Consider the following 24,105-nt stretch of genomic DNA (forward strand, 5'->3'; position numbering starts at 1 on the left):
AACAAAAACATATGTAGGCCTATATTAAACAATATATCCACTCTTATTATAGTATAAAGTTATAGAGCCTAAACAATGAACAGCATGTTTCACACAAAATACAAAAGCAAAATATGTTTTATTGGCATAACAAGAAAATGCAAATATGTTTCGAGTTTTACACAACTTTTTATATTTGAGTATAAACTGTTGAAAGGTAAGAATTTGTCCTTGATACATCCAGTTGCTAGTTGTGTTTAAAAAGCTTACATACACTCACAACCCATTATCACAAACTTGGCAGTATGAATACTCAAGCTATAAAATACATATCTCAAGTGAAAGTCTGAAATAAACTTACAGATTACTGTATGTAATTAGTATAACTACACAATGGACATAATCAATATACATTACAGTATTAGACTTACTGTAAATCATATTTCGTTGTATTTATTTTACAGTGAATAGCGTCAAGATGACAGGCATACATTGTATCCAATCAGACGTGGCTCTTTTGTGGAGCTACATCCATGCTAGCCAATGGGATTCTGAGCTCTTGTGTAAATTATCCAATTACAGATCGTTATATGCTGGAAGGGGAGGGCCTTGTTCTCCTTCGGCTTTGCCCAGTCCGGATGTTCCCCAGTAGCAAATAACGAGCAGCAGTGTGTGAATGTGGCAACCGAGGTAGACAGGGAGGGGTAGATAGACTGACCAGACCTGGGATTTTTGTATTTTTCCTTAATTTTTCTTTTCCTACTGAGCCAAGGGTTCACAGTTTATGTGACGCCTCGGTTGTTAACTTGTTCCTAGACGTGAAACCCCGACCGCTACTGCCTTTCTCTGGGACTTACCGTTACCGTGAAACAGCCCAGAAGAAAGAAGGGAGAAACAACATGGGGCGATAATAAAAAAAGGTGTTGTGTTATGAACCGACGATGACTCTCTGGGAAGATCCGTGAAGCCTATTTATTTTTTATTTATTCCCCCCCTCCTCCCGTTCCCTTGTGTCCATCTTTTGTTGTTTTATTTTTTGAATTTTCTGCCCCCCTTGCTACTTCGGGAGGTTGTTTTTTTAAAAGGAAAAGGATACGTTACAAGAGGACTGAAGGATGGACCAAGCCGGCATCCTGAGAAAGTTTATCCAGAGGGTGAAGGCCATGAGCGAGGGGGACGAGGAGAGGGGAGAGGACAACTTCGGCAGCGACTTTATGGTGGGTTACAATTACATGAGCTTACCTAGCCTCCTTCACCTCTATATATCTCAACCAAACCTCCCTCCCCCATAATGTCCACATTTTCCTCCACACGTACCCTCAATATCCCACCCCCTCCCCGTTCCCTGTCTCCCCCAGGAGGTGAGGCAGGGGCGGCCACACTGCTCTCTTCCTTTTCCTCCCATTTCCAGTCTTTACATGGCGGCCTAGCATTGTCTCCCAAACCACAGACCACCGGCTCCTGTTTCTTTAAAATGCAACAGACAACAGCTAACCAACACACATTCACCCTCCAACCCCTGGGCTCATTTTATACATTGCTTTGTTGGATAGCTTAGCCTATCAGTGAATGCTGCCCTAAAGTGTTATTGTGGCTTATGTCTGATAGCCATGCCTGACTGTTAAGATACAGTGCATGATTCATTGTCCTTACTTAGCAGGATGTATTATCCCTTATGGTGCGTCCTGTGGACAGTTTTGTTATGGTCTTTTCTCTATGAAATAAGTTAGGTATGATTGCTCAAAGTAGTAGTTTTGAGCAGATATGTACTGCAGTTGTAGACAAATCCACCTAAAGCCTGTTAAACCAACGTTTGTGAAATATAGTCTTGCCAGTTTATTACACTCATTGATAAAATGATGTGCAACGTATTAGAGATATATTGCAATGCAATCAAATGTACTACATTCTGCAGCCTCTTAAATGACAATAAGGGTCATTCAAACTAAACTGAGTAGTCTAGCCTTTGTGAGGGGTGTTGCATTAGACTGGCTATATGTACCTACAAAAACTGGCTAATAAGTGTAAGGCGCATAGCTCAAATTATAAAGCATATTTTAAGGTATTGTGTTACTCTAGTTACACGTGGAAAGGCCCTTTTGAGGTGAAATAGAGACATTTGTTGTTAAAGTAACATTAAGTTAGCCTTATGATGACCGCTGCTGACCTGCAGTCATAAGTTTACCCACCTTGCATCACTGGATGTTGTTGTGGCCCAACTCTGACCCCCAAAGAGGGCTAGTCCCAGGCTTGTGAAATTGCTGAGATATTTGCAACCTCATGTGGTCATTTTGTTTTAATGGCTGATTGATGTGAGAAAATGTTGTCCTAACTGAGGGGATTTAATTTGTGAATCTAACCTTCATTAAATGTTCAGATACAATAAGCCTTTGTTCATTTGAATTAGTTGTAGTGGCAGATTGTAGGTTTAGTTTTCCTTTATGATACATTTAATGTTTCAAGCAAGGGAAGTGTTTGTTCTCCTTGAAAAAGAGGCTAATCAGTTTCAGAACTTTTTCTTCTTTCTGCCTACATTTGCACACACACTTCGTTCTCCTTACTTCCCTACTTCATCCAAGCTGCTTGCTGGAGCTTGCAACATTCTTTCTTGGCCCATTTCATAACATTTTGTTCTGGCTTTAAAACTACAGCTCTATAGACACCTCTGCACACTTTGGATAACAGTTACACCATTTGTCAGGACATTTGTTACATAGCATAGCAGATTCACAAGTAAGGAAGTGTGTGAATATTTGTCCATTTGTGGGCTGATAACATGACCTGTCCTGTGCTTCGAGCAAGTGTTTCATAAAACTGGGAGGAAGCGAGGGTTGCGTTAAGACCAGACCATGCAGGGCGTCGGGCTGTGAGAGGTATTGAGGAAGTGCATGTGATGAGAAAAAACAAATTATTATTTAACTTTATGCTATAGCCATTTAGTTGGAATAATTATCTAGTAGTTGTACATTTGCTTAAACTGATATTAAGCATGCATTTGTATTGGCTGACAGTTAATTTCCTAAGACTTCTTAATGTCAATTTTCCCAAGAAAACATCCCGTCAGCCCCCGCTTTTTAATCAGATACCCGCTTTTCAAACTTTATGACATCACTGCTTGTCACGCCTTAACTCTTCATGTGATATCTGTTCAATTTCTTTTCAATACGTTTTATTGGCATGAAACTCAGTAATTCCCTTCTACAATGAGTTTCTGTGAGCCCTAGCGCTCATCCCTTTAGGCAGTAACATGACCATTAAACAGCTGATGTGAAGAAGTAATGTATGTGCTCCAATTAGAAGTATTTCTTAAATCTGGGTATTCACAGTAATTAAAGTGGACCTATCATGCTATATTTGAAACATATATTGTAGGGCCATACCTATATAAAACATGTCTGTGAAGTTTTTTTTTCAAAATACCAAACAGATCATGCATTTTAGCCATGCCTCATTTCGCTCTATTTGTTCTTTTCCAGCCCTGTTTTTGCAAGGCCTGATTCTGCTTTTGTGGCAGATTACAGCGCCACTTACAGGCCTGGCATATGTACTACAGCGTCTCCAGCGCTTTCGAGCGGTCTCTCATTCCCCTGATAGGTGGAGAGTTGCCCATAGGCGGAGCACCCCTTTTCTGACGTCAGAACAATTCAAATAATAATCAGCTCCGTTGCAGCCCCGTTTTTAGAGATTTGGGTATGGAGCTCACTTGGTGAGTTCCCTGACACACCGGGGACACATATTCATGTATAAAAGACGTACAAAAGTGCATTTTGCATGATAGGTCCCCTTTAAGTTATTTTGTGGAGTGTCAGCTTTATGGTATTTATTTTATGGAGCTTCAAGGATCTGGTAGTGAATTTAAAGTAGCACCTACATTATTCAGCCTACTGAACCGGTCTGTAGACCAGAAATGTTGTTCTGATAGAGAACAGGCGGGTTGTGTCTGCGCCAGTGTACCGAGCACAATTTAAAATTGCTCATCAGCCACAGGCAACATAATTCAATGCTTTAGCTGGTCGCTGCCGCTCTGTAGTACCAATTTCAAGCCTTAAGTGAAGCTTTCAATAGCTGGAGTCAAACTCACAACACCACAAGCGCATGGGGTGTGCTCCTTTGCACACTGAGTCACCAGAACACCCTGACATAACACCCACTTTAACTGCCTATTGTTGTTTATATATAGAAAGTGTTTTATAAGCATAATTACAGTGCTCTGCGAAGGCAACAAGTCCGATTATTTGCCTTGTTGGTTCTTCTTCTGCAGCTTCTTCATGAAACAAGAACACTTCATTTCTGGCACCCAAATGTGTCCTTTAAAAAACAATTGCGACCCATTTAAACAGTCTCTTTTATTACAGGGTGTTGTTAATTATAAAGAATTTTGTTTAGCAACATTCATATGGAGACGGCTGATCTCATTACACGGCACATACTGGTGCATGTGTTGCGATGACATCGGAGTGTTCCATGAAGTGTAAGGAGACATAATCCTGGTGTTTTAGTAATCGAAATAACTACATTGGTGGATTTAGAGATTTAAGCTTCAGCAATGATATCATGCAGCTTGTAATCAGCAAAACAAACACTATGATCATTTAAACCAATCTGGTCTGATGATAATGGCTTCATTCAAGGGGATACAAAAGGGATGAACGGTAATATGTACTGTCGAAGTGTGTCTTATAACGCAGGTTCTGCATCATTGGAACATCTATGCATTCGCTGTTCACAAAACAAACAATGGCAATCTGACTTGTTTTACAAGGGTAGTTATCAACCAGCTCTGTCAACCCACGACTTTCCAAACCAGCTATTAGTGCGCTTATGTAAGTGAGGACCGAGTTTTTTGTGTGTGCAAGTAGCCCGTTACAGGGGCATTGTTATGGACCCATCCAGAGAAGATTTTAAAAGAAGATAAAATATTTGGGGAATACTTGCTCATTGCTCAAAAAGAAACAATATAAACAACCAGAATCAGGGTCAGAAATAATTGTGGGCAAAGGGCAACTGTGCCACCAAAACACACATTTGTTGTGTGATTGTGGCCAGTAAACACTTATTTTGAACCGAAAACTGACAAAGTAAGATGACAGGTAAAATATATCAGTAAAATAATACAAAATAAAGTGTCAGTCTGATGTTAACAGGAAAAGGGGTTTAACGTTAGTGGCAGGTTGTGTGTGAGAGAATAAATAAGACAGCCCAAAACATTTTTAAAAATCTATTATTATTATTGTTATTAAATCTATTATTTTTTGCAACTTTCCGCATAATTCGCAAGTTCCCGCAATTTCACCGCATAAAATCACATAAAAACCCTGCATGTTTAATCGCATAATCAAGGATTTTAGCCCGCGTTTTTCTGGAGGGTCTAATTCTAAACTCATGTTGCTGACTCATAATTCGGGTTTGTGAATGCAGATCCACACATTCTGCACAGAGACAACTGCTGCTGTTGTGAAGGCAGTATTTCGCCCTTCAGGTTTGATGTCACTTCCTGTGGGCACATTCATTCTCTCTATTTGTCCTCAATTAGGGCAAAGAGAGAGAAGCAAGAGAGAGAAGCAATTTAGGGACGCTGGTGGTCTTTCATGTAGGGTCACGTTTTGATAATGTAGTTAATTTATTGTATATGTCTTTAGAGTTGAGCTTGAGGACATACAAACTGCAGGGATTGGGATTGGGACCTCTGTGTTATGGGACATCTCTGTATCTGCTAGGCCACCATACAGCCTGACAGAAACCTGCTATTACTTGTATCCAAAATCCTCACACTGTTGACCACGTTTGACATCTTTGCAGGGTTGTCCCCAGTTGATATGCAAACCCTGGCAGTGGGACATTTCTTATATTTGATACTGTATGTCTTATCACAGGATACACAACATTGAACTAATCCAAAATCTAATTTGTTGTCAATAATGGACCTGAGAACACATTTCTTTAAACACATTGCCATTTTGGCGTCTGTTCATGTGCTCCCATATTGCATAGAAACAGACGTCTGCTTATGAACAGATGCCTGGATATTGCATGCTATATATTAGATAGCAGGAGATACTTGAAGTGTCCTATAGAGGTGTAAGAATCCTCTCACAGGTTCAGCAAATGTAGCTACCAAGTGTTTTAATGTGGAAGATGTAAAAGGATCAGATTATATACAGGAAATCAGTCTGGCATGTGTTACCTGTACTATTGTTTCTAAATACGCTGGCATAAACACACACGTTCCTGCTATTAGGAACACTGGGCTCGACTTTGTAGTCTAGACAGGGTTTAGACATTGGAGATCAGCCTCAGTGTGTGTGTGTGTGTGTGTGTGTTCGTGCCCCACCTTTGTGCGCAGATTACTCCCAAGCAGCACATCAAAGAAAGCGAAAAAGTGCAAACACGCTTCTCAAAACATGTGTCCTGTCGGGCAGACATAACACACTCAGAGGTGGGGGCAAGAAAAGTAAATAAGCTGTAACTCATGTCTGTGTCTCCAAACTGAATCCTGCCGACCACATCTACTGTCTATAAGACACTGACTATGGATAAAGACCTCTTACATCTCCACTTAGAACAAACCAAATATCCTTTACCATTTACAAAATGGAAAAAGAGAGCAAAGAAAACTAAGTTCTCCATTGTGTGTGTGTGTGTGTGTGTGTGTGTGTGTGTGAGCCTGGAGCACACGTTGTACAATCACACACACAAACCCTCTTGCTGGTCAGGGATGCAAGAACCCCATCTTCCTTTAACAGCATGGTAGTTTAGTGGCAGCATAAACGGAGCTACAACGTTTAAAAGCTAATGGATGACTTGGTTGCCAAATATTTGATAATAGAAAAACCATTTTATTTATTATACAATGACCTAAAATGATTCAGTTTTGAGCCCCTATAATATGAAGATTCACACCTTTTTTTTCATATAATAAATAGCTTTGGGATTTTGACAAACAGGGGATTAAATGTAATTCATTTGGACTTTAAGAGGATGGAGCCTTAACTAATTTCTGACATGCCTTTGGCTCAGCCAGCTTCCATCGTTGGCGAAAAAATGAGAAACCTGGTGGGTGTTTGTGCGGCTCTGTGCTTTTATTAGCTTGTTTGTGTGCGTGGGCGTAAGGGGGTACACAGCAGGGGGTCGGCTGCTGTTTTTGTTAGTGTATGTGTGTGTGTGTGGCAACGACTGTAAGCCTGCCTTATGTTACTGGAACAAGACTTCCCAATATCCTCTGGTGTCACATCCTCCTTCTCCCTCCGCCCCCCCTCCCACGGCTTAAACCAGAAACCATTATTATGCCCCCGAGCTGGGTGTTTCTCAGAAGAGACGCCAAGCAATATTTCCACTCTGGAGTAAGTGTGTGTATGTATGTGTGTGTGAGGCTTTACAATGTAAAGCCACACACACACACGCACACGCACGCACACACATACATATACACACACACACACACACACCATGTGAAGTTTACATGAAAGATAGCTGACCCACCGATAAGGCCGAGAAACGTTATTGATCAAGATAAGAGAGCACGCACTTCAATCAGGACATTCGGCAGTAATATTGTGTGTGTGCGTGTAATGTGTGCTTCATTGAGGAGCCATCTTTACTATGGAAACTCACACACATCACTTACACCCAAACATGTCAGCAGCATCTGTGCGTCCTTGAGTTGGACAGGAAACTACACCAGTAGTGTATTAAATGATTTATAATATCAGTAAATAAACACAGAAAGGCAAAATGGATGCACCCACGTTAGTCCAGACGAGGCTCACATAAGAGTGAGAGATGTAGAGCGTCACACAGGCAGAATCATGCTTGTGAGGACAGGTTGACCCCCGGTGAGGGCTCTGAATATCAGGGAAGTGATTAATACATGCACACAAACACTAAGCACACACTAAACACACAATGAGCTCCTGTCCCAGATGATTGGGATTATACGCGGTTTGTCCACATCTGCTTCCTGCAGCAGGCCGAGCTGCACAGCGGGAAATAGTTTGCTCGATATGGCAGAGGAGGCACCAATTTGAACTGAAATGCAAACATGGCAAACTGTGCTTTCAGTTATTACGTCCCAGTTGATAGTATCCATATATTTTGTACAGTGAGGTTGAGGGTTTTTCAAGCTACTTCCAGAGAAACAGTTGATGGTGAAGAGGAAGGGGAGGTCCCGCTGTGAAAATGATATCATTCTGATGTTCACAGGGAAAGTCACATGGCGGTCAGCTGCAGAATAGCACTACAGGGGTTCAGTGTGTTACTCAGTGTGTTACTCCAGGACACTGAGTTATGCAGATATTGTAAATGTGTGTGTTAGCACTGTGTTGTGATGGTAACTCCTCCATCTCTTTCCCTTCTTTGCCTTTCCTCATGATTTTATTTATTTTTCCACTTTGTTTTGTCTTGCGTACTGTATGTCTACTGTAAACGCAAGGCTGAGATTTGAGGTCCTGCAGGAAGTTGGCTCCCAAAAGTGAGGGTGGTTGCTGTTAATTGGCTTGTTGAATGCTTTTAGTTCAGGCCAGGTGCTTCCTGCTGTCGGTGTGACTGTACTGCTGACCAAACACAAACTGCCATCAGATGCGTGAGCAATCAAAACCACATTAAACCTAATAAGGATGATGCATATATTATTTTTTTATTCAAAACCACATTTTCTACCTTTTGTGTCGTATTGTGATATTCGGTATAATTACCGTTTTTTTAGCTGGTAACATTTATTAAAAACCGGTAAATTCAAAACCTGCCGGTCAAAATGTCCGGTGATAATAAGGGATGCTCCGATCGATTGGCCGCCGATCATTATCGTCCGATATTCACTCTTAATAGTTTGATCGGTGCTCTCTATAAAGGCCGATCAGGAGAGCTGGATCTGATCGATATGGACATAAACGCGAGTGAAGTATAACCGGACGCGAGAGAGAGAGATCAGAGATCAGCTGCTGAGTCTGACGGAGACATGCAGCTCTGCATGATCACCTGAAGCCCCGCCCACGGTTTAGCGAGCTGCACGAGAAACAGACGGGCTGTCAGGAGAGAGGGAGGGAGACAGGAAAAGAGAGGATCCGTTACTCCCGTGTTATTATCCAAAGTTAATGTAAACTTTTGAATAATGTACTTTATCTACTATTAGTAGTTTGTTTGAATGTGGGTTTGCTATACTGGCTCCAAAATGGTGGAATGAACTCCCAAATCAGGACAGCAGATAGCTTGCACATCTTCTGGCGCAGACTGAAAACTCATCTCTTTCGACTCCACTTCGAGCGATAGAATTACTAACAAAGAACTGCTAACAGAGCACTTAAATACTAATAAAGGACTGGCTTATCTAAAGCCAGTTGAGTAGCACTTGAAACGTTTGGCTCTATATACCTGATGTACTTATATGATTCTGTTTTCTTCAAGTTTGTATCTTCCTGGTCGAATGTACTTATTGTAAGTCGCTTTGGATAAAAGCGTCAGCTAAATGCAATGAATGTAATAATTATGTTGTTTCTTGTTTGTGGAAGCGCATCATTTATTGAAAAAGGAATCTGAACTTTTCAATCTATTACGATTACAAACTGAAGCAATATAAAAATGACTCCCATTAACTGAGTTTTAAACATCAGTATATCCGGTCAAAGTCCGTTAATTACCTGCTAACGGAAACTCTGCTACACAATTCTTATTATCATTATTGAAACATGACCGGTAAGTTTCAAATTTGTCAGGTTAAATAAATTATTTCTGGACATTTGATCGGCAAGAAAAAAATCTGTGTGTGTGTCTACTCATGATATCACTGCCCCATTGACCTATATTGGCCAGTAGCCAACAAAGTGGAAATCTAAATCTGTCCGGTCAAAATAATTTCCCCTTAGCCAATACCGCATCAGTTGCGCCACTTATGTGACAGACAAGAATAGTATGTGACAGACAAGAATAGTCAATTCTAACGTCTAACACTTAATATTAGACCATCCAGAAAAACGCGGGCAAAAATCCTTGATTATGCGGGCTAAATTCCTTGATTATGCGATTAAACATGCAGGGTTTTATGTGATTTTATGCGGTGAAACTGCGTGAAGTTGCGAAATATGCGGGAAAAAATTATCGATTTTTTTTAAAATATTGGGCTGTCTTATTTATTCTCTCTCACACACAACCTGCCACTAACGTTAAACCCCTTTACTATTCAATTAAACACATTCAATGTTTATTTATTGTAAAAGCAATTGCGCTATTTTAATCTCGCGCGCGCACACACACACACACACACACACACACACACACACACACACACACACACACACACACACACACACACACACACACACACACACACACACACACACACACACACACACACACACACACACACACACACACACACACACACACACACACACACACACACACACACACTTCTCCGCCTCATTCTGTTTTCATTTACTCGTTCATTATCTGCAGCTTCAATCTTGTAGGCTACTCACTTCGTTTCTTGTAGCCATCGAAAGGGTTTTGGAGTTTGATGCCTCGTGAACTTGAGTTGTTTGGCTTTCTTGTCCGCGGCAGCAGAAAGCATTTTCAAATGTTTGAATGAATCAAAGTGGGTCGTCACCATCGATTTTCTCTTATGCTCCAACACACAGTTGCACGGGGTGCAGAATAGTTTCCCCCCACTTTTTGCCCGGTCTTTAGTAGAAATGTTCGTCGGTAAATGAGATGGATTAGATATTTTCATCTTGATGTTTTCTCTATCGTGTGAGCTCCACACGTTCACTCTATACAGTGTTGTTTACATTCTGTGATGCGCGAGCTCAAGACGAGTTAACTTTTTTTTTCTCAATTTTGTGTGGAAAAATGCGGGGATTATGCGGCCTTTTGATAAATATGCGGCCTTTTAGAAATCTGCGCCATTTTGCTGATTATGCGGTAAATTCTGCGATCACAGAATTGCGTTTTTCTGGAGGGTCTATAATATGGAGAAAGAGATGTCCTGTATGGGTTGATTGTGCGTTGATTGTGCGTTGATCTGTTGCTAATGCCTCGGGGTTCCGGTGGGCATGTATTGTAAACAAATGCATAATGCTGCGCTATACTTTGCGGCCTCACCCGGTTGCATAGCTACGCTTATTGTTTAGGTGTCTTTTAATAAGCAGGTAGTCCTATCATTAGCTAGAACTATCTAGATCTGATCGATATGGACATAACGCGAGTAAAGTCTAATCTGAAGGGAGAGAGAGATCAGCTGCTGCTGACGAGTCGACACGCAGCTCTGCATGATCACCTGCAGCGGTGAGCGGAACAAAACACACACTTCAGGTTAGAATATCACACGTAGCTATTTGAATTACCTCTCAAACTACCTAAACTAGTTATAGATATGTTTAGTTTTACTGTCGGGTCACTCATTACTGGATCCACCAGCTGCATAATACTGGCAGGCTGTCAGGAGAGGGAGAGAGCACTCCGTCTATTATTCCCGTATTATTGTAAGTTACTGTACACTTTTGAATAGTTAATCTACTATAATTAGTTTGTTTAATATTGAATAACATCTATTTGTTTTAAAGCTCAATAAATAACAAAGAAGACCTTTGATCGGCACTTTTTTAATTTTGTCCGGAAGATTTAAACTTTAAAGGACATTTTGAAATATTCTAACGGGAACTCTGGTGTGTACATGTGAATATATTATCCTTGGCATCTGAAGCCTCCTCCAACATGATCTTTGTCAGGTACTTCGGCTAAAAGCGGAGGTCTGGCACGCACGCACACACTCAATCCCGGACCCCCTGACTCGTGCTTAAGGTCAGGGTGCGGTTTCATGTTATTTCCTTTTTGATTGAGCTCAATTATTCACCTCTTTTGAACTGTTACAAACGCTAGGCACATGGGATGGTCAAATAAATGTCATGCCACAAATATACAAAACACTATGGGAAACAGTTTGATCACAAGATTAATACTGCAGTTTAGCTTAAAACTGGACAAAGTGGAAACCGCTGGCTTTACTCTGACTGAAAATATCAAAATCCATCTATAAGTACACCTCATTTACAAATGATATCTAGTTTGTATAATTAGTAAAAAAGCAGAAGGGTTAAGACTCAGGTTAGAGTTTAACAGGGGAGGGGGGGGGGGGGTCTTTTTTAATTGTCATCAAGAAGTAACTTCCTGCATGCTCAGCTTGTTTCCAGTCTTTATACTAAGCTAAGCTATCTGGCTGTTTGCTGCACCGGCACCTACACATTAGGTATTAGGGTGGGGGTGTGGAAGGTGACTGTCAGTACTGCCTCTCTGCCACTACACCAACATTTCCTGGCCACAAATCTGTTCCCCCAATGCTTGTGCAAGAAGGCATATTTTCTGCCAATCAGTGCCCTCTGCTGAAGCAGGAGAATGTCTTTCTCTGTGTTTGTTTGTGTGAATTATTCAGCGTGCTAGGGAAGTACAGCACCGCTGACTAACTCAGCCAGGAGACAGAAAGTAGGTTAGACCCACTAACAACTACATCTATTTTTACTCTCTGCCTACTGTTAACTGTGTTCGTTATTCTCCCGACCAGGAGAGAAGCTTTAAAATAGGAGACTAAATGGAGTCTCTGTGAAAGTTCAATTGGGTACTTTAATTCAAAAAGGGGCGGTAGTGTTACAGACAGAATATTGTTCCGGCAGAAAAACAGCTGTGATCTGGCTCTCCTCGTTAGGGAAGAGAAGAGCCTGGATCTCTCCTCCGGTGCTGTTTATATATCGTCTGCTGGCTCCTCCCCGCCAGCCGGCTCGCCTCGTCTCCAATGTCCGTTATTGCATTTAAACAGAGGATAGGTTCTTTTCACATTCAATATATGCTCAACACGCCGTTTCTCCTCATATTCTCTTTCATCACTTTTCATTTAACACATTCTAAACGCTGTAATCAATACTCTAAACAATACTTCTCGGCTCGTTTGGTTTCCGGTCATTCCGGATGTTGTCACATGCTACTCTCGTCTGTAAACAATAATGTATTCAAATAAACTGTACCTTCATTTAATATTCAGCATGGTAGTATCTCGACATCTATAGTTGTAGTGTTAAATCAGTAGGCTTCGGTTTGCACCACTCTCTCATTTCGCTACTAAATTCACCTCTTCAGGAAATCGTATATTAGCCACATGCTAAATGCTAACCGGAGATGAAGGATTTTCAGAATAAAAGCTTAACTGCTTGTGCACAAGAATTTCTGGTTTTTCAGTATAAAAGAGCATTAAAACTGACGGCATGTTTAAACTACATTTCCCCATTAAAACATTGATTTTAATTTCTAACACTACCTCTACCTCTAATAGTATTTTCTCTGTTTTAATGTTCTTTTCCATTCCGTCTCGCTCTGTGTGCCCAGTAACTGCCCTGGCATCCTCCACCCATTTTAGCTTGTGTCAAGTCATTGTGAAGAAATGTGTCTGCGAGCACACATGACTCAGTCGCACCCTGGAGGGGTCTATGAAGTCTGCACAGGGCTTTTTGGGGGCAACGCCCATGTGTGTGTGTGGCAGTGGAAGTGCAGTGTTCACAGGAAACTGGCATTTGTGCTGTTTTAGTCTCTGACTGATAGGAAGTAAGAGGGTACAAGGAACGGAAGGGGAGTTAAAGGTTAAAATAAAGAGAGTGCAAAGTAGGGCTGCTCAATTAATCATATTTTAATCACGATTACGATTATGGCTTGCAACGATTACGAAAACAACGTTTCTAAATAAAATGATTATTTTTTATTATTATTACTTTTTTTTCCAGTTGAATTATACTTAAAGTTCAGGGTAATCAACTGTTAAAAACATACTGTTCAACTGTTTTTTCTCCAATAAATTGATGTTTTCAAAGTAAATGGATAATCGTTTTTAATAATTGTTATATCAATTATTGACCCAGTGGAGTGAGTGGAATGTGTTGAATATGTTTTACCAAAATGTTGGCTATATGTTAAGGAGTTTTCAGGTTGTGACAGTGCACTGCAACATGTTTGTTGATCTTGTGTATTGGTATTTATTATTTTGATATTAATTATTTAAATATAGACATGAATGTATAATTTATTTTATTTTGTATTGGTTTTTCAGTTTATTACCCTGAACGTATAATTCAATGAATAATCGCATTTAATAATCGCAATTACAATTGTTGACCCAAATAATCGAGATTATGATTTTTGCCATAATCAAGCAGCCCTAGTGCAAAGATAAGGAGCCGTTTGAGAAAGATTTTTGATTATTTCAATAATTTTTGATTTAATTAATGAGGACAAAACAGAGTTGAAAACACTGAAGCGAGGTTGTGATGCATTTAAAACAAGATCGTACTGGAATTCAATACAGCCACTGATGGTAGACGACCCGGGCTGACCACACATGGGGCCTGAGAAAAACAGTTTGAACTTTTGACAAAAATGCAAGTGAGCATCATTTGATAACACATGTCCGTCAGCTGTTAGAATATCACATGTTTTGCAGACGCAACCAAAACAGTTCAGAGTAGGCACTTTCAGAGCGATCTTTCATCAAATGTGTGAAAAGTTATCCATCAGAAACTTCCTGATGCGGGTTTCTAGTGTTTTCTAACTTCTGTTTCCTGTTCTGTTCTGTACCTTTTCATATGTCTTCATTATGATATAAATGTATTTCCTATGACATATGTCATGTGTACATTTATATCATGCAAGCATCAAAATCTAAACTTAACAGAAAAAGTGTTAGTTGACGTATTTAAAGCAATTTAAAGGTTCCTCACTAGTTTAGCAGATATGAAAAAATTACTAGCTTGTCTAAAATGAGGCTTTGCTCTATTTAAAGGATTTTTTTATGTCAATCAAATAATAGAATATTTGACTCATAGTAACTGAAATTGGAAATGACTTTTAGTTGCAGGGCAAGATGAACTTTTAATAAAGTTAAAGAGGAACTTTTAATTATACCATCTAATAAAGCATCTCTCCATAAATCTCCTCTTCTATTTAATCTTTTATGACCGTTATTTTCCTTTAATGAAAGAGTTGTTCCAGTTGTTGTGCAACAAATCCAATAGAGGAGTATACTTGAGGCGCTGATGGACACAAGTATGTTTACATATCTCTGCCTTCTTTCTCTGCCCCCCCCCCCCCCTCCATTCAGAGCAGAGGCTAGTGCGAAGCGACTGAGTGTGTAAAGAGAGCATGTGAATAGACCAAAGGAATCCATTAGCTTAGTTTCCAAGAGCCTCTTAAAAGCCTTGGCTGTCCCTCTTTCTTCCGCTTTGCTTCTCCCCATCTTTCTCCAAAAATCACTTTTGTTTATCTCAAATACTCCAGATCTCCTCTTCACCACTCTCTTCTTATTTCCTCTCCATGTTACCTATGTTGTCGGTTTGTTTAGAAAAGCTACAGAGCTGCACACTGCTTTATTTTGTGTGTGTGTGTGTGTGTGTGTGTGTGTGTGTGTGTGTGTGTGTGTGTGTGTGTGTGTGTGTGTGTGTGTGTGTGTGTGTGTGTGTGTGTGTGTGTGTGTGTGTGTGTGTGTGTGTGTGTGTGTGTGTGTGTGTGTGTGTGTGTGTGTGTGTGTGTGTGTGTGTGTAAAAAATTGATGACATACCAAATGTGTCACCAAAGCTTCAAGATTGATCACATCCATAGTTCTAATATTAAAGTGTTAGTCTTAAGACCCACCCAATCCACATTTGAAGTATACAATGCCTAAAATGTCATACAACTTGCTTGGATGGAAATAGTTGGTTAATTGGAAAATACCATGACAGCCAGCCTCTATATTTAAAAGTAACCACAGGGTTGCACTGATGCATTCACAAACTGCTTCAAATCATTCAATATTCATTTTGTTGCTTTAAGAAGAAATTAAAAACTGCTAGCTTTTTTACATGTTTTGTTTCCTTACCAGCTATTATACTCTATACCTGTGGGTAATGTAATAGTTGTGGTAGTTGAAATACATATATAATATCTCCACAATCCGTCAAAGAAAAGTAGCATGGAAGCATAGCATGTATTATTTGATTCAAATATGTTATTTTAAACCTTATCAGTCAGCTAAACAGATACCAGACAGTGTGGCCTGTATTTTCTGACAACTGAAACAAGCTGTTGTTTATTTAGAAGTCGAACATTTGTTGGTTTGCTACTCTGAATTGAGAGAGGAAGGTGTACACCTGGATTTATAACGGCTGAAATGTCTTTGAGCCAGGTACTAAAGTTGTTATTTCCTAGTTTTCTTCTGTGTGGATAATCCTTTGCAGTTTGACCTCGTGATTATACAAGTTGTGTGCTTGTGAAAACAGGAAATCTGTTCCTAAATGGCAGCTGCCACAGTCTATCATGTATTTTGATTCAGGGCCAAAACAAATCCTTGATTAGGTGCTACAGAATGTCAGAATGAATTGACTTTAGGGAGAATCCACTTGTTTTTACAGTTTTCTGTAAATGAAGTGAAATTGGCTACAAAGATAAAACACTCATCATCATTATAGACAGAGCAATGTGTGCATGTTAGTCTCAGCAGAATGTGTTTTTGGGTTGGGGGAATCAAAAACCATCACCAATCACTCTTGCCTGCCTCCTCTTGCTCATTGTGCGTCTTAAGTGTGTATTAGTGTCTGTGTGTGTGTGTTCCCGGGCTCTAGCCCAACACAGAAGCAGGCCTGTTGGAAATGTAATTCAAATGAGGCCAGAGGCTCTCTTATGCTATTTACACACACACACACACACACACACACACACACACACACACACACACACACACACACACACACACACACACACACACACACACACACACACACACACACACACACACACACACACACACAGGCACAGCTGTGTTGCCGCCCACAGTGTGTGTACCTCTCGTTCTCTATATAAAGATGAGGAGAAAAACACGGCACATAGTGACATCACTATGTAACACTAGCGCCTCTATTGGCTTGTGCTCCAACACATTGTACGTGATAGGCTAAGGGATGGGACATCTCTAAGCAGTTGACCAATCACAACAGAGCCGGCCAGCTAAACAATCAGAGCAGACTGGGCTCTGGTTTCAGACAGAGGGTGAAAAGAGGTGCTCCAGGCCAGGCATTATGAGAAAAATAAAGAGCTTTTTGAACATTAAAGCATGGAGACACGTCCCAGTAGAAACACTACATACTGATATGAACATGAAAATGATCTGCAGAATATGTCCTCTTAAACATTTTCATCACAGCTTTCATATTTATTTATGTAGGATTACAAATACCTGTTGTGTTTTTTTTTGCGTTCCTCTCTGTGTGTATTGTTTTATCTCTCTGCTTAAGCACAGAGGAGAAACAGGGACAGGAAGAACAGGATTGGTGTCTGAGAGTTCTCAGGATGTACTGTGTGTCTCCGGCACAGTAACAGTCAGGGCCACAGAGAAGATAGGGGGGGGGGGGGGCATTCCTCACACGGAGCTCACGCAGCCCAACACCCACGCTGACTTTCTCAGAGACCGTTAGAGAGAAGGGGAGTGAGAGTGATGCCTAATTTCCTCACTGTCTCAGAAAGAGGAAGGAAGTGATTTCACCCAGAGGTTCCCAACCTTTTATTGTGCCAAGGACCGGCAGATACATACATACATACATTTAAAAAACGCGGACCGGTTGTCAATTTTAACTGATTTTAATATTTACTCACCAGCAGGTAGCAACAGAGACGAATTGTATGTAACAGCCTGAACAAATACTAGAACAATATGCATCCAAAACATATTAACAACGAGAAAAATAACCAGTGTTTTTTCGGAAAAACTGAAAAACGGAAAACCAAAAAAGACTGGCATTTGTTTTCAGAAGATATTATGATAGTGTCGTTCGTTCCGGTGCACACACACACAGTACATATGCCGGGCCTGTAAGTGGCGCTGTACTTTCGCCACAAAATACACCAAAAGCAGCGAAGAGGACCCCCGAGCATGGTTGCCATGGTTGCCCTTCTGTTTATGCCCCACGGGGGATTTAGCAACATGTAGTTCATGTAATTCTCCATGTCCACTTGTTGCTGATGGTTGGGGTAGAGGAGCTGTAGATTTTGCACTAACATCTGTAGCATGGTCAGTAGCAGTAGCTGTAGCTACTGACAGTAGCTACTGACCATGCTACAGCAGTGAGCAGCAGAGGTGGGGAGAGGTGGGGCTATGGCTTCATCGTTATCAGGAAATGATCATATAGGACGTACACACGGAGCCGTTTGCCCCCCCAGAGCGTTCCGTTTGCAGATCTATCCACCTTTGGACCCGTTATCGTTTGCGGGGTCCGTATCCGCATTTCCGTTACGGCCTCGTGTGAACGAACGGGCTATACGACAGAGAAAAGTAGCGGATACAACCGTTTGTGTTCTCGTGTAAACAGCACGTTACGCTGTTCTGAAGAAGGTAAACACAGTGAAGGCGGTGCGTAAAAATGCACAGCTCTCGGCGCGCTGGTGCTGCACTTCTCAGAGGCGGAGTTACACGTCCCGCTGCCTCCTGATGCTGCAGCCATTTCATGAAGTGAAGGAGGTTTTCCTTCTATAAAACAGCGGTGGGCAGCAGATACTGTGAGAGTCCCAGACATGAATTCATAGATCAATGCAGACTGGTTTACAGACTCTCCTGTTTTGCCAATCCGGTGCTTAAACAAATAGCATGTCCTTAAAATGAAGTCTGAGTTTGGAATATATCTCAAATAATGTATGAACTGCATAAACATAACGTCTGCAATGAAACGGTTGTCTCCTGTGTGCTCCTCTTCCTACTTGGCGCACCGGTAACTTTCTCGTGCGCACGAGAGGCTGAGACCTTAGGCTGAGCTGCCGAATCCATCGGAACATCATAACAGCCATTTTCAACTGTTTTCTGGTGAAAGTTTAACTAGGCTACTGGATGAAATAATATGACTGGTATAGGTGCGAAACACGGCAGTAACACCTCCGGTCCGCGGCCCGGGAGTTGGGAACCCCTGATTTAACCAACTGAGAGAATAATAAAAAAGGCACTTAAAGCGATATCGTGTGAACACGATCAGTCGAGCAGCAGGAGCTTTTTAGATAGAAAAGTCTTGCTGTTCTTAGAAGTTTTTACAAAGTTTGACTGTGACACTAAAGGCCACGGTGATTCACTGCAGATTCAGAAATGTCCCTCAATGTATTCAATATAGTATATTTTCCTCTTATGTTTTAAATGTAGCATTTAGCACTATAGATGGTGCTGAAGCCTCTTTCTTCATCTTATAAAATATGCTTGTGGAGTTAAAAGGAAATTAGTGATTCCCATTTAATAAAATGGAATCAACTTAGAGCTAATTCAATGGAAATGTAAACCCCTTTTTAACTCTAAGACAACATATGTCAGTAAAGAGCAAACCGACTCTACGCACAGCTGTGAAGGAAATATTACAATCTCACTTTTAATAAAACAGGCACTGACTGGTTTATTTTGGCCAGTTAAATCTGCCTTGCCACTTTTTGTAATTATATTACAGTAGAAAGTAATATTATTATTATTATAGTAATATTTTTTGTGGACGAAACACATTTTTTAACCTATGCAGACCGTTTACATGCACCAAAACCCACAAAAAAAACACACTACTGGAAAGAGAAAACCCCCAACAGCCTTGAAGGGGCTCTTCATGTTGGTAAATATTGTGGGTCGACTCAAGTTAAAGAACTGTTAGCTGAATTTGAGCCTGCTTCCCATTGACTACTTGAGTCTTATCAGTGTCAGACTATTAGATCTGGCCTCACTTAACTTAATGCACAGGACTGTGTGGGGGGGTGGGGAGCTGTGGTATTCCTAACATTAAGGGTGGGTATCATATGTGTGTGAGTTTAACCATTGTAACCGCTGTGTATGTAAGACAGGGCTCTGGGCAGAACATATGTAATGGCAAAGCTTGATTGAAACTCAAATTTGAGTTTTCACTCATTCAACACTCATTTAAGTTTTTTTTCCCTAAAACTTAAATTACTCTTTAATCTCTTACAGATCTGGGGCCGTATTCACAAAGGATCTTAGGGCTAAAAGTAGCTCCTAACTGGCGAATTTAGGAGAAACTCCTAAACATAATGGGCGTGTCAGTCTTAAATTTAGGACTCCTAATTTTATTCACAAAGAGCAATTCACAAAGTATTTTAGGCCTAAAAGTAGCACCTAAGTTTAGGAAAGCTTAAAAGTCCTCGAGAGGACTCCTAACTCAGTAAGACCTATTCACAAAGAATCTGAAAATGGCTGCGAGACGAAATGTTTTGGAGACAATGGAAGACTGTGAATTGATCAAGAGATATAGGCTAAATCGTGAGGGTATCAAACTTGTTGTGGAATTAGTGCGGGATGCAATAACATCCCCGACTAACAGGAATAACCCGATTAGTCCGGAAATAAAATGTTTGGCAACACTACGATATTTAGCAACAGGAAAAATGCAACTTTGCAATGCCGACGATTTAGGAATATCGCAACCATCAGTCAGCCGTGCCATAAACCAAACCATCAACGCGCTCTCTAGACCACATAACCTCCAACAGTTTATCCGGTTTCCTTTGGACAATCAACAACTACACAGGATCAAAGCCAACTTCATGGCAATTGCAGGTATGCCCGGTGCGGTCGGTGCTATTAACGGGACGCACATAAAAATAATTGCGCCACCAACAGATGAGGACGTGTTCGTCAATACAAAGAAAGTACATTCCATCAACACACAGATTGTTTTCATTCATCATGATAGGGGGACTTGAACGGCGGTATGGGCTGTTATTGAAAGTGTTTAAGTGCTGGAAATATGCTCATTGGATAATAGTTTGCAGGGTGCTTTTAATTGCCTGCTTGATTTAATGCAATTTACGTATTTTTATTGTTTGCTCTCTCTCTTTAACGTGCATATACAACATCATTATCGTGGTCTGCACAAACTTGTCATCATGCGTGTATTCTGCTAACTGCACTGTCCATAACTATTTGATAGGAATACATTTCTAGCCTAGGCTATTTCCTTGTTTTTCGGTGATTTAGTGGGCTCGTTTGTGGGATGTTGCAGATGTGTTTCACCGAGACCGCCTGCTCTGAACAACCAATCACCGTACTGACCGCTTCTAAACTCATGCACGAGAATCAACGTCATCCATAGCAACGGCCCGTCACACTTAGTTCACTCTTAGTGATTTATCCTTAGTATGAGTAGGTCTCAGCGGCTTTGTGAATAACTTTTAAGAAAAAACTCCCACGTAAAATGTTTTAGCGCGAGTTAGGAGCACTCCTAGCCGTAAGATAAAATGCTTTGTGAATACGGCCCCTGTATTTCAGTGTGATTCTCAGATTAAGTTTCTCTGTCATCATTCTGTCTGCTATCATTTCTCTCTTTCCTGTTCCCCTTTGCAGAAAAGCACCCCCATCATCAGTGTAACCCTATGCTGCTATCACATATCATCTGTGTAGGAGCAGAGAGGAGAAAATAATTCATCATCTATCTCTATTAAATCTATTTTCCTCTCTTGTTTTTTTCCAGAGGTTACGGCGGTTATCGACTAAATACCGCACAGAGAAGATCTACCCCACAAACGTAGGAGAGAAGGAGGAGAATGTCAAGAAGAACAGATATAAAGATATACTGCCATGTAAGTACAAACACATACATTAAGTGTAATATGTATGGGAAAAAGTGTCTCCCACTTATACATGCACTAACATAAAGCACAAAGTAACTGCTCTTGGCTACTGTATTTCCTAGCTGCTGTAAAGGTCTGACACACACACACACACACACACACACACACACACACACACACACACACACACACACACACACACACACACACACACACACACACACACACACACACACACACACACACACACACACACACACACACACACACACACACACACAGCTGTTGCTGTACTTATGGCGCATTTCCACTACAGCGCGGTTTAAGCATGCCGTGCCCGGCCCGTTTTTGGTTGCGTTTCCACTAGGCGTAGTTCCGGCTAGCGGGTATTTTTTCACAGTTTTCTGGCTCTCCAAAATCAAGGTTCTTTCCGGGCCAACAACCGGGCTGAGTATGCTAAACTAGTGAGAGGATCGCTTGCAACTACAAAATGAACATATTTTACCATAATACATGTTTCAAAATGATGCTGAAGTAACAACATTCTGATACCGGTTAGTAAAAACCATGAATTAATGCTTTGACAAGTCTGCAGGCGAAAAACCTTTTAAAATGTGTGTTTTCTGAATGGAGATCGGCTAAGCTAACGTTGTATATGCTCCGATCGTCCACACTCACAACAACGGCCTATACAGACATAAATAAACCAGAGACTGTATTCACCATGACACAGACAGTCTGTGGTTTGTACGTCTTTAACTTTTGTCTAGTTTCTGAACAGATATGAGGAGCTGTGAGCTCTGAGTGCTAACAGCTAACGGCTGATGTTGGTTTAAGTTGTAATGGAAATGCAGCATAAAGTGAGCCTGGCCTACCAAGGCCTAACTATACCATACTAAGCCGTGCAAGGACTGGCAGTGGAAATGCGCCATTAGTGACCTTAGGGGGAGCTTCCCTGACCCAACATCTGTCCTACTTTTTTTATTTTTTATTCCTTTATCCTCTTTTTCTCCATCCTTCCATCCACCCACTCATTCATTCATTAAAGGTCCCATGTCATGCTTTTCTGGTTATTACCCGTCCCCTTGTGTGTTATGTAGTTTTTTCTGCACAAACCCTCAAAGTACACCCTGTAGCGAGTAAAACTCTAACACAGAAAAGACCTGTCTATGCTGCCCCAGAACGCCTCGTTGGAGATTTCTCTTTTTCCATTTGTTTCTTCCTGTGTATGGTGACGTGCCCATACCCAAATGAACCCATTGGTCCAAATGGACCAATCCCTGGAGCTCTTCACACACACACACTCTCTCTGCTGCAGCACCCCTCCATTAACCTTATTTTACATTTCTCTCCTACTTGTCCTCGCTTTATCCCAATTTGCAATCCACTCTTTTCTCTTTGTCTTGTTTCATTTCTGCAAGTAGGAAATACTTAAAATGCACCAAAGTAAAGACTTCTTACTTTCTGTCTATCCACAGTTGACCACACCAGGGTGAAGCTGACGTTAAAAACAACCAATAATGACTCGGATTACGTCAATGCTAACTTCATCAAGGTAAAAGAAAGCACCTGAAAGGCCTTTTGTTGTTTGACACTTTGATTACAGTGTTAGGAAGATATATGTGGTATAAAGTGCTCTATGAATGACAGGGAGATAAGGTGTGTGAAAACAGGATGGATTTGTGATCTTGCTTTCTTTCGCTCCCTTCAGGGTATGGATGGCCCGGAGGCGTATATTGCAACTCAGGGCCCCCTGCAGAACACTGTCATCGACTTCTGGAGGATGAACTGGGAGTATAATGTAGCTGTGAGTATGGCTTAGAGCTTAGAACCTTTTTTCCCTAGAGGCCCCCCCCCAAATGACTCCTGTTGGAAGGGGGGGGGGGGGGGGGGTTCAAAGTCTCAAAAATGCTACAACTGCTGTCACAAACTGGATGAATGTGAAGTATTTTGTTAAAGGAGGATGAAAGCGTAATTAAGGAGCACTATTGGAGTGACTTTGATGGTTATTGGACTCAGGATTCATTCATTTGGATTCCCGCTGTATGAAGAAATTAAAGGACGGCGCGGAAGTGGAAACAATTCACAAAGGGATTTAACTGTTTAACACATGCTCAAAGTAAACTGGATTTTGCCTATGTGTTTAATCTACAAAATGGAGGAGACTGATCTGATCGGAGCAACTGTGACAAATAATCCAACTGAAACCGGCATGGACAATGACTGTTTTTAAAAATGCGCTTATCCAGACAAGCCCGGTTTGGACACTTTACGGGCAGAAGAAAGAATTTTTATTCAAATTAATTAATCAATTATTTTTTATATATTATTGTAATGCAGAGACAAGGCTTTTAGCGGCAATCATGTATTGCGTTACTTTTAAAAAATTGTTTTACAAATAATTGTAAAAAAAAAAAGGCGAGCAGCCCAGGTTGGGAACCACTGGCTTAGAGGATGGGGGAACCAGACAGGATGATTCAGAGAGCAGGAGGCTGTTAGCATAGAGCAGGGCCTCTGGGTCCAATAGAA

At 41.0% G+C, this 24,105-nt stretch overlaps 1 protein-coding gene across 3 annotated transcripts in view; it reads left to right on the plus strand.

Annotated features, from left to right (window-relative positions):
- Positions 1-621: 621 nt before the first annotated feature.
- The window catches only part of ptpn12 (protein tyrosine phosphatase non-receptor type 12), a 52,697-nt gene continuing 29,213 nt past the window's right edge, over positions 622-24,105 (plus strand). For all 3 annotated transcript variants that reach the window (XM_079656349.1, XM_079656348.1, XM_079656350.1), the window contains exons 1-4: positions 622-1,196; positions 21,477-21,585; positions 23,055-23,131; positions 23,288-23,383. In XM_079656349.1, coding sequence (XP_079512475.1) covers positions 1,095-1,196; positions 21,477-21,585; positions 23,055-23,131; positions 23,288-23,383 — 384 coding nt within the window. In that variant the 5' untranslated portion in view covers positions 622-1,094. The remainder of the gene's footprint in view (positions 1,197-21,476; positions 21,586-23,054; positions 23,132-23,287; positions 23,384-24,105) is intronic.

Source organism: Notothenia rossii (assembly GCF_949606895.1).
Source record: "Notothenia rossii genome assembly, chromosome: 10".
Classification (NCBI taxonomy): Eukaryota; Metazoa; Chordata; class Actinopteri; order Perciformes; family Nototheniidae; genus Notothenia; species Notothenia rossii.